The sequence below is a fragment of the Mauremys mutica genome, chromosome 7, assembly GCF_020497125.1.
Source record: "Mauremys mutica isolate MM-2020 ecotype Southern chromosome 7, ASM2049712v1, whole genome shotgun sequence".
In the NCBI taxonomy this organism is placed as follows: Eukaryota; Metazoa; Chordata; order Testudines; family Geoemydidae; genus Mauremys; species Mauremys mutica.
Window position 1 is genome coordinate 10,349,780 of NC_059078.1, and position 17,426 is coordinate 10,367,205.

At 43.8% G+C, this 17,426-nt stretch overlaps 1 protein-coding gene across 3 annotated transcripts in view; it reads right to left on the reverse strand.

The window, feature by feature from the left end:
- PROK2 (prokineticin 2) overlaps positions 1 to 17,426 on the reverse strand; it is a 224,388-nt gene that overhangs the window by 5,240 nt on the left and 201,722 nt on the right. Inside the window, exons 1-2 of one of the 3 annotated variants that reach the window (XM_045022728.1) lie at positions 6,634 to 6,704; positions 981 to 1,106 (exon numbers count right to left, since the gene is read on the reverse strand). In XM_045022728.1, the coding sequence (XP_044878663.1) occupies positions 981 to 1,106; positions 6,634 to 6,696 (189 nt within the window). In that variant the 5' untranslated portion in view covers positions 6,697 to 6,704. Of the gene's footprint in view, positions 1 to 978; positions 1,107 to 6,633; positions 6,705 to 17,426 lie in introns of those variants that run through there. The other 2 variants (XR_006580818.1, XR_006580819.1) reach the window with 2 other exon arrangements.

Genomic DNA, 17,426 nt, shown 5'->3' on the forward strand with positions numbered 1-17,426 from the left:
CTTCCACACATGGCTACTCTTAGGTCACATATTTTCTTTGGCATGACCTTCAAGACCACCCAGTTTTAAAATTATGGTCTCAAACCTGTCGGTAAAAACACTTTCAAAATGAATATATGGTTCTGATTCCATTCTATGTCAATTTCTCTCCCATCAACTTCAATGAAAGGACTAAACCCTAACAAAGTTTAGCTCAACGTACATAGTTGTAAGTAGTATTTTGGGTTACGTGGCTGCTGTTGACTATGCTTGGAAAAGACTTGGATCATGCTGTTAGATTTGCAATTAAAGTTAAGCATTGTGACAAGATATTCCAATGTGGCTTGTACTGTATAAAAATATCGGTCAGAGCTAGATGGTCAGTCATATGTTTTTGAGCATCCGTTTAGTAAAAGTAGCCTTTAATCAGAGTTCTCAAATGCAATTTCTACTTTTCTGGAAACCAATATCTTTTTTAATGGCTTTTTGTGGCATCAATGGATCTTTAAGAGTAAAAGCACAACTGGCATTGATGTGGAATATCAGGGAATACGCTCCAATGAATACACCAGGTGCCCACTAATGTTGTTATTTGTGTGACTACTGTAGTTCTTACTCACTAGAGTAGTTCCACTGAAGCTACTGGCACTTACTTGTATTATCAAGGACTACTTGCATGAGAAAGGGCATCAAGAGTTGGGCCCTGGAATTGTGAAATACTGTTTCTATCAAATAATGCAAAAAAAAACCCCGTACAGTACTTTTGACCTTGGGTTTTCTTCAGAATAATTTTGACAGTAATATATTTCTTTACGTATGTTCCTTCAATGCTGTTTCCATAAAGGAGCAAACTGCTGGGTATTGTAACTGACACTACGGATCCCTACGTTTTTACCATGTATAATTTTTTTATGCAATTTGACTTACAACAAAATATAGTCACATTTATTTCTGCCTTGTCAGTTTCAGTGTCGTAAGAACCGCCATTAGTACATACTAACTTTATTACTCAAAGGATGACATTCTTCTCCCAAGTCGCCCATTGGAGTGCACATTCGGAGGCTGCGAATCCAGAGACTAACAGCGCAGCACATGTCGCCCCCACACTGTAGATCCTTGTCGCAAGCCTGAAGTTTAATAAACAGATAAATAGTATTAGGCAAAGAAAAACACTCCAAAAATAGCACAGTCCACTGCTTTTTGCAAATGTCTGAGCTACACTTTTATGTGGGAACCTTACAATACATTGAAAAGATAGCAAGCTACAATGGCTCATTTAACATTTATAACAACAGAATCTAGACCTGTATGTTTAAACAAGCCATGACTATGTAGGGGGTCTGGATCAGGGCTGAAGGATCAACTCTGCCACCAGGTACCCCCCATGTATCTGGGAGGGGTAAAACTGGCATTAGTCTACAACCCTCATTCAACTTCCCAAAATGCTGTCCTGAATAGTGATGGCCTTAAGCGTATGCTGACATTCTTTCCAATCCATGGCCTGAGGTATTTGTAAAAGGAGTAAAGTGTGCCAAATAGATAAGTGGCCCTGTCTTGAAGAGAAGCTAATGCTGAGAAATTCATAAATGAATGTAAATATTTTTGAATCATTTTTCCTTCTAGATTCTAATGCTAGTGTTTTATGGTTGAGTGCCTTTGCAAATGTAAGACCGTATTATACTTTTATCAAAAAAGTCCTCTTGGAACTAGATAAAATAAAAGCTTAATCAGGGATGTTATGATTATTATCTAGACCATATTATGCATCTAAATTAAAAGGGGTTTTTAGTAACTAAGAGTAGCTTGGCATAAACAGTCCACACCCAGATAGGTGCTGATGTGAGCTGTAGAAGGAGGGGCTGTCCATTGTAAATTTCAGCTGTTGGTTTAAGGCATACGGTACTTGTATAAACACAAAATGAACTAGGAATTGCTTTGTGCATTTTGAAAACCAAAAATTTATGAGCAAGTGAAATGCTGGGGTTCAGAAGTGAATGGCTATACATGTTCATTCCTGTTAAAATACATTAAAAAAACCACAAAAGGTTATAAGGATTTTAATTATAGCATTATAGGGCCAAATTCCATTCTACTTGCTCAAGTGAGGAGTCTCACTGAAGTAATGGGCCTCATCACATAACTAAGATAAACTGAATCTGACCTCCTCCCCTTTCCCCCCCAGTATCTGACAGCAGGACTGACAGGCAAAAAAGGGTTTTGATCCATTGTCTCAAACAGGCAAACTGAGAACAGGATGCATAAGGAATCTTAACTGATCTGAGGGAGACCGTCTATTGAAGCAAACCCTCATTTTAGAAAAAAGTGCTGAAGTATCTTATACTGGGATTTACATGATAAATGCCATTCTATGTACTCCCCCAGGTAAATATTATGCCATTTCAAACTCACATCAAAATACATATTTACTGAACAGACAGTAACTTAGAAAAAGCTCTTGGGGCTAGGGAAGAGTGATGAAATAGCATATGTAACCAACCTGTGTAGCACTCACATTAAAATATATATTGAATAAATTCAACAGCTGTTACAAACCAGTCTAAATACATACTTACCCAAAAGACTAGTCCGACTCTAAAACTGCTGTTAGAACCTCTCAGGTAGATAATGTTTGTTTTCTAACCTTCCATAAACAACAAAATAAATCTACTGGTCAAATTCTGCACTAGTGACACTGGGATAAAGCCACAGTATTGCCACTGATTCAAAATAAGTTCTTTTGGCTTTACAGCAGAGTTTAGCAGTGGTGCAACCACATGCAAAAAGTTTGAGGAAGACAGAGTAGTCTGAGAATGCAACCCCACTGAGGTACACGTAAACAAGACAATTCAAAAAGGGGAGGGGCTTCCTCTTTGTTCTTCTGTTGTCCTGTCTCTGGAATTTGGTCCTTTAATTTTGTATACAAAATTAAATTATTAAGTCTGTCATTTGAGGTGGGGGAGAGGGAAGATGCTAACACTACCACTGCACAGAATCAAGTTTTAACTAGTTTCAGAGTAGCATGCCTGGGTGCTTATCAGACCCATCTTGTGCTGGTGCATTTTGAATTAATCAAACGCATGCAAATTTACAGCATTCATTGCCCTGGTCTTGTGAATGTTGTACAGCTCGCAGTGCTTTCCCAGAAGGCAGGGAAACTCATGCTATGGTGATGTAAAATCTGCTTCTGACCATGAACAACAGGCTGTACATTTGACTACCATGCTACTCTTTATGGGTCATATTCTGGCACCTGTGCTCACCCCGAGTAGTACCTTACTCCCCAAGGAGTCCCATTCATTTCAGTGGGACTACTGGCAGAGTGAGGTGTTACTCAGTGTCAGTCAGGGTGGCAGAACCTAGCCCTGAAACAACAGTGAATACATTCTAAATAATAATGACACTTACGGCATTGTGTTAGTCAATATTCCTTTTCAACCTGATCTTCAGCTATTTCCTCTGGAACCCATTGAAGGTTTTCCCTCTAAGAATTAAATTATATTGTCCCAAATCCTAAAAAAGGGATGGCCCCGCCATTCACTTTTTAGGTCCCCACTTTCTCTTATCTCCAACCTTTAACTTAAACCAATATTCCCCATATTTGGGGCATAACACGGTGGTTACTTAATGACATTCCTGCTCCTCAGTCTGCGTTCAACTAAATTCTTGTGGAAAACCCTGGTAACTTTCTGTGTGCTTTATTTGTGATTCAGTGTCTGAACCAAAGTCGATTTAAGTTAATGGAAAGACCCTTCCTGACTTCAATAGGCTTTGGATCAAGCCCTTAAATCAGACATGCCAAACCCATGAAATTGGGCTTGTTTTTGGCTTAATTAACTTGTGAGTTGCTTGTTGGCTAGTTTTTGGCTTGTAGCTTCTTTTTTTTTTGATCAGCTCCCAGCAAGCAGGGCCAATGAGGGAAAGAGAGTCTGGGGTGCACAGCGGGCCCACCACAGTCCCAGACTGCACGCCAGCGGGGATCTAGTCACAGGGTGTTGGGGTTCTTAGGGATTGCCTTGTTTTGAAATGGGATTAGCTTGAGTGTGTCTTATTGTGAAAGTCGGGGTGCTTATTTACCGCGGGAAAGTTGGCAACTGTGCCTTAAATTCACAATGCTCATGCATGCTGAGTGTACACTAAAAAGAAAAATGAACAACGCAGTCACCCAGTGTATGAGTGTACAGTGTATGAGTGTACATGGTAAAGGGATGAGTAAAAATACATTTCAGTTTCAAGCAAATAGCATTTTATAATTCTAATACACTTTTCTGTTCTAATCCATTTAGTCCCTGCCTACTATTCTGTTCTTCACTATTAGCTTTTTTACTGGGGTTTTTAATGCTTTAAAGGTGTAGCTAAGACTTTATTGGCAAATATTTAGACTGGACCTACAGCGTATCCGGAAATATTCTTAATGTAAAGAGATTTTCAAATTCTCAGATATTTCAAAACTCCTTCACAGTTTCCCATGTGCAAGTAAACAGGTTCTCAACGAAGTATTCCCATTGATTAGACCAGAACCTTGTTAAATAATGAAATATCTGTTGCCATGAATACAATTTCTAAATGGTTACATTATGTACTGAAAATACGCTTTAAGATGTCCAAAGAATGTAAATGCTTAACTATTACTCTAAAGCAAACATTGAAAAAGAACAGTTTACACTTTAAAATAATCTAACAGTTTTTATTTAAACAATGAACATATTAAAAAATTTGTATTTTTCACCCCAAAAGTATATTCTAATAAAAAATAGCAACGAACAATTCGCTATAAACTAATGGCCAGTTCAGGAAAGAAAAAAGAGAGAGAGAGAGACAGTAAAGCATTGTGCTTTCTGAACCTTTTAAAGCAGGTGCATTTCAGCGGATGAAACCAATAGAATAATCTCAGAATGTATTTAAAGGAAATTAAGCCTGTACAGACATTAGACATTTTTAACATCAATTTTTAACTGGGCAATTGGAGACAAGTTATAGAAGGAAAATGAATGGACAGTAGAGTTTTAAAAACTCTACATACATTAATACACAATAAACCCTCTCTTAAATAACCATTCAAGGGATGAATAAAATTGACTTCTTAACAGAGATACTCTTCTAATAACGCTAATTCTCTTAAGTATGATTGAGGATAGGTTTGGGAGATTGGTCCTGCTTTGAGCAGGGGGTTGGACTAGATGACCTCCTGAGGTCCCTTTCAACCCTGATATTCTATGATTCTATGAGATCTTTTAGGGACAATAGGAAGTTAAATGATCAAGTTTCACTGCATATTAAATGTTTAAACTGGAAAGTACTGTGGCTAATTCTTTAAAGGGACACACAGTCTACAAATCTCAGCTAGAACTTCAAGGGGAAAACTGACAGCTGTCAATCCATCTGCTGGAAATAAGCTAAAGAACTGAAAGGAGGTGGATTTCCTTGTGAGAAAAGTGAAATCTTGTGGTAAGTTATGCAAGAAGAAAAGCAAAATCAAAGGGGGGGGGCATTAGCTGTTACTGGGAATCGGCTCCAGCCCTGCTTTTCATTTTAACTAGTTACAAATAAAATGTCAGTTGCAACTAGTGCGAACTGTCCCCCGCACAGGGCCAACCCATCTGGGCTAAAACTGTCATCTCCACCCTGCAGGCTTCAGTGGGAGATCTGCGTGAGGCAGGACCGCAGGGTGGGACCCTGGGCCTGGACACAGCTTGGGGGTGAAGCTCAAACCAAGGGCAGGGATGTTCACCAGTCAGAAAAGTCATTTCATCTCCTTTAACAAACTCTTCCTGCCCTACAATAACTCCCCACCTGGTGCAGACCAGGCGCGGGCACCTTTGCACTGAGTGTGCAATAACACCCGGCCAGACGGGGGGCAGAAAAGTACGTTAGGGGGAACAGAATAAGGGCTCTGCTTGCTCCCGATGCAGCAGCTGCTGGCAGAACGCAGTGTGGGCAGGTTAGGCACCCAGCGCCCACACACATGGTGTAACAGGAGAGACCCCATTACCTCCACAGCCCCCCAGCACATGGGACCATCCACCCCCATAGAAACCCCCCAACTTCAGAGACCACTGATCCCCAATCATCCCCAGAGACCCCCAGGATCTGGGACCGTTCCCCCTCTCCCCCCGGGAAGCCCAAACCATCTTGCAGAGACCTCCAGTACCTGGGACCATCCCCATAACCCCCTCCCCCCAACCATCCCCGCAGGGATCCTCAGTACCTGGGACCACGAACATCCACAGAGACACCCCCAGAACTTGGAACCGTTCATCCCATAGGAACCCCAAACCATCCTGCAGAGACCTCCAGTACCTGGGACTACTGGCACCCCCCCAGCCCACTAGGACCACTCACCCCCAGGACACCCCCAGCACCTGGGACCATGAACCTCCCACCCCAGACGCCCCCTGCACCTGGGACCACTCAGCCCCATAGAAGCCCCCCCAACACCAGGGACCACTGATCCCCAACCATCCCCAGAGACCCCCAGGACCTGGGACCGTTCCCCGCTCCCGGGAACCCCAAACCACCCCCCAGAACCACTCAGCCCCTTGCCCCCGTCCCAGGAGCCGGCTCAGCCCTGCCCCGCTCCCAGCCGGAGCCGGGGGCTGGGACGTTCGCGCGGCGCTGGGCGGGCTCCCAGGACCCCCGGCCGCCCCCGGCTCTCACCCCGGTGATGACCGCGGCGTGCCCCGCGGAGAGCAGCAGCAGCAGGAGGGGGGCGCAGCGCATGGTGCCCGGTGCCCGGAGCGGGTCCGCCCCGAGGGCAGCGGCGGCGGCAGCTGGAGGAGCAGAGCCGGGAGCTCGGGCCGCTCCCGCCGTTATAAAGCTCGGGGCTGCCATTCAAAGGCAGCGTGAGTCACCCACCCGCCCCGGCAGCGCCGCCGCGAGAGGGGGAGAGACGGGGGGGGGGGGCACGCCCACGGGGGTAGGGGCAGCGACACACCCACCCACTGGGAGTCGGGGCAGTGACACCCCCCCTCCCACGGGGGTAGGGAGAGCGACACACTCACCCACTCACTCACTGGGAGTCGGGGCAGCGACACACACACCCACCCACTGGGGTAGGGGCAGCGACACACCCACCCACCCACGGGGGGTAGGGGGAGCCACACACCCACCCACTCACTCACTGGGAATAGGGGCAGTGACACACCCACCTACTGGGGTAGGGGGAGCCACACACCCATCCGCTCACTGTGGGTAGGGGAGCGATACTCCCACCCACCAGGGGTAGGGGGAGCCACCCACCCACTGGGGGTAGGGGGAGTGACACACCCACCCACCCACCCACTGGGAGTTGGGGCAGCGACACACCCACCCACTGGGGTAGGGGGAGCGACACACCCACCCACTCACTCACTGGGGTAGGGGCAGCGACACCCCCCCCCTCCCACTGGGGTAGGGGGAGCGACACACCCACCCACTCACTCACTGGGAGTAGGGGCAGCGACACACCCACCCACTCACTCACTGGGGTAGGGGCAGCGACACCCCCCCCTCCCACTGGGGTAGGGGGAGCCACACACCCACCCACTCACTCACTGGGAATAGGGGCAGTGACACACCCACCTACTGGGGTAGGGGGAGCCACACACCCACTGGGGGTAGGGGGAGTGACACACCCATCCACTCACTGGGGTAGGGGCAGTGACACACCCACCCACTGGGGTAGGGGGAGCGATACACCCACCCACTCACCCACTGGGAATAGGGGCAGTGACACACCCACCCACCCACTGGGGGTAGAGGGAGCGACCCACCCACCCACTCACTGGGGGTAGGGGGAGTGACACACCCACCCACCCACCCACTGGGAGTTGGGGCAGCGACACACCCACCCACTGGGGTAGGGGGAGCGACACACCCACCCACTCACTCACTGGGGTAGGGGCAGCGACACACCCACCCACAGGTGTAGGGGGAGCGAGACACCCACCCACTCACCCACTGGGAATAGGGGCAGTGACACACCCACCCACCCACTGGGGGTAGGGAGAGCGACACACCCATCCACTCACTGGGGTAGGGGCAGTGACACCCCCCCCTCCCACTGGGGTAGGGGGAGCGACACACCCACCCACTCACTCACTGGGAGTAGGGGCAGCGACACACCCACCCACCCACTGGGGTAGGGGTAGCCACACACCCATCCGCTCACTGTGGGTAGGGGAGCGATACTCCCACCCACCGGGGATAGGGGGAGCCACCCACCCACTGGGGGTAGGGGGAGTGACACACCCATCCACTCACTGGGGTAGGGGCAGTGACACACCCACCCACTGGGGTAGGGGGAGCGATACACCCACCCACTCACCCACTGGGAATAGGGGCAGTGACACACCCACCCACCCACTGGGGGTAGAGGGAGTGACCCACCCACCCACTCACTGGGGGTAGGGGCAGCGACCCACCCACCCACTCACTGGGGGCAGCGACCCACCCACTCACCCACCCACAGGGGGTAGGGGGAGCGACACACCCACCCATCCACCCACTGGGGGGGACAGAGAGCGACACACCCACCCACTCACTAGGGTACAGGAGCCACCCACCCACCCATGGGTGGGCGGGAATGGAGAGAGGCGCACCCACGGGGGCAAGGAGAGCAACATTCCCATCCACCCACTTGTGGCAGAGGGAGCAACACACCCACCCACTCACAGGAGGAGCGACACACCCACCCACTCCCTGGGGGCAGGAGGAGCGACACGCTCACTGGGGACACAGGGAGCAGCGCGCTGGTACAGAGAGGGTCGAAGTGGCACGCACAAACACGCGAAACAGACACACAGATTGATGCAGAGGTGCTGATAAGAGAATTGTGTAGTGGGGGACACAGGACAATGCACACAGAGTGACACGGCACAGAAAGAGAGGCATGAAGGCCAGCACAGTGGGCTACATGTGCAGTGACCAGAGGCACCCATGAGGGAACAGATGCAAACACAGGGATGCAAACACAAGTACAAGATACACACACACACTATCATAGTTTGGGATCAGCCATTTTTGAACTGCAACAAAATGTTGCGAATCATTGAACCAGTTCTTCAGCTGATGTAACTGTGCATAGCTTCACTGAAATTAGGGCCACTTTGCACCAGCTGAAGATCTGGCCCATTATTTTTGGTATCCTAGATGTAAAACTGGCTGATTTAATGAATGAATTACTATTTTCATAGTTCAGATATCCAGCATTTGGAGAGTCAGACTAGCTATTTGAACGCCAAATGTGTTGAGCCCCTCAAAACCCAACAAACTTCCGATCAAGAGGGGAGAAGGGAAGAATTTTATCATGTCTCATGTGCAGTCAGTGTTTTCTTTTAAAATATATTCATTTACAATTTGGTGTGAATTTTATTGCTCTGCGAAAGGTTCCCAGTTACCAGCCCTAAAGGTTGACATTATATCCATGGAACAGCTACTCATCCATCCCACGCTACCCTATAATGTCCCTCCAACTATGTTCTGCTGGGAACACATCTAGGAGTAGAGGATAGTTTAAAGCCATTCATGTCTTGGCCTCTTAGCTGAGTCTACTGACAAGGGGGGTAATTAGTGCCAAATGCGGTCACATATCCAATGGGACATGGAGTGAAATCATGACACTCATTTCAGATAGGACGTAAAGCAGCTATGATATTACCAACTTTTGGTTGCTACTGACTTGTGCTAGATCTGGATTGGTGATCTAGAGGTGAAAGGCTCTATATACACCACTACAAATTCCTGCACCAGTAGTTTTTTGAGAGTGCAAATTAAGAATGATTTTTACTGAAGAAATGAACTCAGTCCAAAACTATATGGGGTTTTAGTTCATCACAAAACCATAATTTTGAATCAAATTAAATTAAAAGTTTGGTGCCTTTCAAAGTAAAAGGATTTACCATTTTATGACTAGTATTTAGTGAGCTTTCCAAGGAAGAATGCCTGGACACTTGTTGACTTCAATGGACCATAGAGGCTCGCATTATATCTTTCCAAACCTCTGGACAGATTTGCTGGTTCCTTTCCTTGTCCATGTCTAACCTCACAGTCAGTATTGCCCCACTGTTCTACAGTAGAGAAAAGAAGTACCTGCAGCATACTTATTTCTCTCTCTCTCCCTCTTTTTTTTTTAAACCGAATATCTGCTTATCCTGTAATTTCTTTGCATTGTCCTCAAACTACTAACATCTGGAAACAGTATCATTTTACAGCACCGATCAACCATAAATGATGTTAAATTTACAGAAAATGTTAATAAAAGAATATGTTTCCACACCACCCATCTCACAAAGTGTGTCAGAACTTCAAAGTCCTTTTATTTCTTAAAATCAGTCTTGAAGAAGAGCCTTGTACTAGTTCCTGTTGTTTTAAGCATTCTGGATGGCCCTCAGTCAGCACCTCTGGAACATGTAGTATTTCTTACATTAGTGGCATCATAGGGCCTGGCTCCTTTCTCTCCTTCTCCCCGCAGAAACTGGATAGATTCCAGTAGTTGTCCCTTCACCATATTCTTTTAAGTTCCCTCTACCATTTCTCCAATTCCCAAGCAACAGTCTATTTACAGTGCTGACGAGACTTTTGGCCCTCTCCCTAGGACCTGAGGGGAACAGAGGCCTCTCTCCCTTGAGGCCTCCATGGTACTGAGCTATTAGTCACTCAGTCGGTTGGTCAGGCGGTCGGTCTGTCCACCCTCTTTCTCTCTTCCCCCAACTTTTGGGGCTTCGTTCCTGCCTCTTTATCAGTCTTAGGCTGAGGGGGTAATTGGCTCCTTAGACCTTCCAGCCAGTTAGCCTGATTTTTCTCAGGGGGAACTAATTAACATCTGAGTGATCAGAGTGCGTGCTCATCTGATCCCACCCTGCAGTCTGTCACAAATGGATTCTCAGCTTGAGGAATAACACAAATACCTCCATAGTGTCCATAGCAAAGGATCTCTCTGTGCTATTTCTTTCTGCCCTGAGTGGCAGGGCTGAGCTCTAGGAACAAAATAACTGTACTTCACTCATCAGCCTTTCCCATATGTCCATGTTTCCCAAGTCAAATAGGAATATGATCAAAATGGATTTATTTCTCATTCCTCCACAGAGATAACTTTCCAATTTACTATTTGCGGAGTAAAAGGATATCAGAATCTAGCCCTTCAGTGGTATTGTGTCTTCCATATTAACATTCCAAACTTCTGCTAGGACTTTCATGATGATCAAACCTATTGCATCCACTCCTTTTATACCAGGAAACACAATACTATTGAGCCGTCGACTCCTGTCTCCGATAGGCCCAGGAATCCATCATTCACTTGTGACATTTTCGAACAAACACCTTCATGCTTTTCCCCCATGCTGCCCCTCACACTTGGGAGGTGCTCCTCATAAAATCCACAAATCTACCCCTTCATTCTCCTTCAAAACACTCAACTTTCTCCTTTGCCATGAGGCCTACAAAAAGCTTGACTGTGGTTAGGCTGCTGGTGTCCTGAGATCACTGCCTATCATGTGGATCAATATTGTCTCAATGTTTCCTTGTACTCCCTGCCTGTCTGTCTCCATTTGTTGTCTCTTTGTCTTATAGAATGTAAACTCTTTGGGGGGTAAGGACAGCCTTTTTTTGTTTGTTTTGGGTTTGTACAGCACCTAGCACAGTGGGTCCTGGTCCATGATTAGAGCTTCTAAGTGCCACAGTGATGCAAATAAATAAGTGCCTGTAGAATTATAGCCTTGCTTGTTTCTGATAGGTTCACCCTCCCCTCATAGTAAAAGTTTGTGATTATATATCTGTATGTATCTCAGATTAGAATCCTGACTGATTTTTTTTAAAGCAAGTCACTTTCGATGAAAAGGATTCCTTTACGACCTTTGCTTTCAATCTGCTGACTTCAAGCACTTGCGGTAAGTGGGATTAAAATGCTATAGTATAATGCTATAGTATGACCCACTTGGAGACACATGCTACGTACATTCAAGTTGGGAGTTTCAAAGAAGCCTAAAGGTACCCAACTTCCTAATGCCTTTAAAGTCCTTTGATATTCTACCCAGAAGGCCATGATACTTCCATGACTTATCTTTTTATTTAACCCTGCTTGCATTTTACATCACCCTCAGCAATCCATTAAACAGCAGCTTTTTTAATCACAAAAACTCTAATACCAGAATTGGGAATACCATCCTAAATTAATAATGATACTTTTAAATGTGACACAATAAGTTATTGTTAGGTTTCTAAAAGCAATTGAGATCTTATAGTCTAAATGAAACCCTTATTTTTAGATTTTCAATGCAGTTAGTAACTGTCTTTTAAAAATTCTTTTATAAACTTCAGTTTTACTGAAAGCTAATTGTCTATGAGTAGGCACTCTAATTATTTGGTCTATTCAAGTGATAATGTGCAACAAAGTTTACAGATTTCTAAAGAATAAGAATACGAATATATCAGTTATCTAAAAAGACTATTTTCTCATTAAAGAAATAAGTAAATGCATATAATACAATACAAGACACGAACATTAACTTTTTGTCCTGAAAGCTCGGTTAATAACTAATGTGTCTAATTTGTTTGATCTTTCTTTCACACTTAGTACAAAACAAAGGTCTGAAGTCATCAAAGCTTAGTCCAAGTTCTGTGGGTTCTAGACAACAGGAAGAATAGTCATGTAAATCAGACGCTTATGGGGATTAGTGTAGGGTTATGAACAAAGTCACTAGAATATTATATACCTTTCCCTAGCACTGCATATACGACATTTTTCCCCTGAAAGAAAAATGGTCAAGCAGCTGAAACAGCTGCCAACCAGGGAGCTCAGAGATGGCCCACTGAGGCAAAGATACACTCACCACCCTAGGCAATTTGAGGTGCAGACAATCATCCTAGTGGAACATTCCTTGAAATGCAGAACAGTGGAGATATACTGTACTGCTACAGCCTATGCTCTCCTTCTTCAGCGCTTTGGAGCCTTGCATTTTCTCTGCATCTGTATGAAGAATCAATAGAGCTGGTTGAAAAATAGGGCGGGATTTTTTGGTGAAAATTAAGGGAAAAAATAGTTTGTTTTTGCTGACGTTTTCTGTGGGAAAATATAACATTTCATCTAAATATTTTGGCTGAAAACTAAAATATTTAATTTCAAACTGGCTCCAGGGTGTCTCACAGGAATTGTAGGTCAGGTCTTGTATTCCCGTTGCGTTCTTTGGGCTGGACCTTCTAACTCAGTGATACTCAGACCTGAATGGTTCAGGAGCCAAATTAGCGATCAACATTACACAAAAGAGTCACAGTAGTGTGAATTCATTGTTTCATTTAGTATAGTACTATTCATATTCACTATGACGGGAAATATTTAGTGTGTGTGTGTGTATATATATACGTGTGTTATTCTCCAAGCAAATAAGTTAATAACTTAGTGCAAGTTGATAACTTGATTGGTTATTAACATAGCAAAGGCATCCTGACTGGTTAATAATTATATCACACAGTGTTTTAATAGTGTGTGTTGTAAAGAGCCGCAGGAGACAAATTAAAGAGTCACTTGTGGCTCGTGAGCTGCAGTCTGAGTATCACTGCTCTAACTGGACTACATTACCCATTAGGTACCACAGCCAGGAACACCTATGATGCACCCTTTTCCCTCACCAAGAGAACCGCAAGTGTTGCATCATGGGAAATGTAGTCCAATCTGAGGTCTTAGTCTATGGTGGAGAATGGGAGCATAAGGCACTCAAACTGCAATACCCATGAAACACCATGGTGCCATTTTGAATTTAAATATTTGTGGACAAAATATTTCAATTTTTTCTGATTAAATATTGAAACTTTCTGCAAAAAGCAGGCACTTCTTGTGAAAAATGTAGTTGAAAACCCAATTTTCCATTAAAAACAAGTTTCAGCAGAAAATTTTAAACCAGCCCCAGAGCAGAGAAACTTTTGAGGGTGATAAAAATTGCCAGTTCCTATGACTTTGCTTGACAGAAGCCAGCAGAGAAACCTTAAACATTTATAAAGAACCCGGGAAAACATCTTTTTTTCATCCACAAACTCTACAGTAGAAAGTATAGGTTGTGTTAATTAATCATGGTAAAGTTGGCCTTTCGTGTTTATTTGGAAGAAAGGCTGTACAACATGTGGAAATTAAGTTCTGATGCTATGATGCTAAGCCTCCAGACCTTGATTCAGCCATTCACTTATATTCAGCAAAAGATTTAAGCATATGTTTAGGCATATTTTACATTCCATTGAAGAATCCACATGGCTTAAGTGCTTTGGATATACAGGAATGGACATTAGAACATTGTCAAATGCTTTGCTGATTTATGACCTCAGAAGCTGAGAAACTCATTGAAACCTCTTGAATCTGCAAAATTAAGTTGACTTTCCTGGGGACTTCTCAGTTCTAGTTTTTTCCAGTGTAGCCAGAAACATGATGAGAGATCGTATTATGGAAATAAGGCTCCAGATATACATTTACTTTGAAGATGAAAGTAAAACTAAAAAATAGAGACTGGAATCTCATTTGTTCAGGACAGTTTATCTGTAAATACATATAACGCTTATAAAATGTTTCTAGCCCTCATGATAGTCGAGAAAAGCTTGAAAACAGGAACCCTAAAGGCTCAACATGGGGAGGTAAATAAAGTGAATTTAAAAAAAAAATCAACTTTTTAAAGCCAGTTGCATGATTTCAGGGGACTGAACTCATAATTTTTGTCTGCTTGGAGCTGGCAATACTCAACCAGCTAAATGCTAAGGATAAAAAAACTGATCAGCACTCTTGGATAAACTCTACCTGTAGATGTGTGACACAAAGGTTTAAGTGGGAGCTGCACTCACGTAGCCAGGGATGGAATCTGTCATATGATAATAGCAAAGATTCCAAGAGACCGTCACTTTCTCTCAACAGTGAACTAAGAACTTTGTTAGACAGTATTAACCTCATACCATTCATTTTCCACTCCCACTCTGCTTCACGACAGAGCTTCTGCCTAGGACCTTCCTACACAAATCATTGTAGTTCCTCCCCCACCCTGCCTTTTGTATATATAATCTTTAACAAGGCTTCATATCTAATAATGCATTATCGATCAAAGTGCCTCATCACAGTCGCCATTTGCCATACCTAGTCATCGTCTAGTCTTGAGGAGGGTTCTATCCATGCAATTCACTTGGATTATCAAACTCTGAAGATGTAGACTCCTGATTTATCTGAAATATGGGATTTATTTAATCCGGCAATGATTCAAAGCCAGCAAACTATTAATACTAAGCCAAATCCTGGAGTCCTCAATTTTCATTCATTGCTTATCTAACCCTGTGTGTGTTATGTGTCCCCTTCTGTGCCTGAACCATAGAGATCATGGGTCTGTTACAGCTCTGAGATGGAGCCTGACTCTTTAGTTGTAGAGATTCATGCTTCTAGTTCTACAGGTTGTCTGTTCAATTCCCTGTGTTGGCCATTACACAAGTAAAACTCCAGCTAAAGTCAATGGGCAGACTGGTGCTTAGTCCCTTCTGCCCTTAATGAAGCCAAAGGGCCATATTCTGATAAACCTCTATTACTATAAAGAGAGTTTTCACCTGAGTAAGGACTCCAAGATATGTCTCAATAGGAACTCTGCTAGGGCTTGTCTATGAAAATTAATCCAGGATAAAATAGGGTGTTAATTTAAAGCGGAATAAGAGTGCTTATTCCAAATTAGTTTAATCTACTTTCAAAGAATAAGAGAGTATCCACACACGGAGTTAATCTGGAATAGCCCCCCATGTAGACAAGTCCTAAGTAAGAACTTCAGGGCTTTGCTCATGACATGTAATGACAAATACTTTAGGACTAGTAGGAAAACTGTTTTCTTATGTAATTTATTTTATTTTTCATTACAAATGGCCTTGAACTTTTCTAAACCATTCAATGTTTTCATTATCTAGAAACAGGTAATGAATAGAAACCAGCCTTTTTTCTCCCTCATTAAGACTGGTTTCAGTATATCCTGGTCTTTTCTTAGTGTGTTCCATTTTATCAAGGCCTTGTCAACAGTATAGGGACAAATAAACATATCCATCATGAAAGCAACTGGAAGGCGATCACGCATAAATGTGACCCATAACCTTGACTCATACAAACAACACAAAATATTGTATAGCGTTTCTAAAGAACCTCTGAATTTGTTCACAATGTATGAAAGCTTTAAATATCATTGCTAGATATTCCTCATATAGTAGTGTCCTTGGAACGGAAGGACATTTATTTATGACAGGACACATTTTTTATAAAGCAAGGTGGGAGCTAAGGTGTAAAGAATTTAACAAGGGTGGAACACCCAATGATGTTATTTTAGTTTACTATAAATACTTGGCTTGTGTGTATTCATATATTGTCAAGAAAGTTAAAGTTCATGTAGCAATGCTACACAGCATTTGTAATGCTGTTATGATTCAAGGGCACATCTCACATTTACCTCTAACTTCCTTCCAGCTGCATTCTGAGTTGCCCATGCAAACCGAATTTGTATGCAAAACCAATAGCTAAGCATCTATCTACCCAGTTTGTACAGAAACATGGGTATCCAGATGTGACACTTTAAACAGACAAGCAGGTAGCGCATGCAGTGTTGTTGTAGCTGAGTTGGTCCCAGGATATTAGAAAGACAAGGTGGGCAAGGTAACATCTTTTATTGAACCAACTTCTGTTGGTGAGAGAGACAAGATTTCAAAGAACTCTTCTTCTGAAGAAGACCTGACAAAGAGCTCTGTGTAGCTCTGTCTCTCTCACCAACAGAAGCTGGTCCATTAAAATATATTACCTCACCCACCTTGTTTTTTGCTACATTGGTGGACACACTAAGTAGGTAGTGTGTCCACCAATGTAGCAAAAAACAAACAAACAAACAAAAAAGCACAACTGTATGAAAAATACAGGGAAATGATTGTTAGTAAGGTACCCCTCTCTATGATTCAAAATGAATCACAGTCTTGATTATTACTAGACTATGCGATGAAGTGTGTTCTCTTTTGACTTGCATGCATCCGACGAAGAGGGTATTCACCCACGACAGCTCATGCTCCAATACGTCTGTTAGTCTATAAGGTGCCACAGGACTCTTTGCTGCTTTTAAAGATCCAGATTAACATGGCGACCCCTCTGATACTTGACTCTTTTGACTTGATAGAGATAGGGTGACCAGACAGCAAGTGTGAAAAATCGGGACGGGGGTGGAGGGTAACAGGCGCCTATATAAGAAAAAGACCCCAAAATCGGGACTGTCCCTATAAAATCAGGACATCTGGTCACCCTAGACAGAGAGGATAGGACATTAGGCACCAAATAAAGGATGTCTCAAAATAAGAGAGTCAAAGATTCACCAATTTTAGGACAAAGGCCCATTGGAATAGTTTACTCTGACCTTCTACATAACATAGGCCATACATTTCACCCAGTAAATCCTGCATGTAGCCCAACATCTTGGGCTTGAACATCTTTTAGAGACATC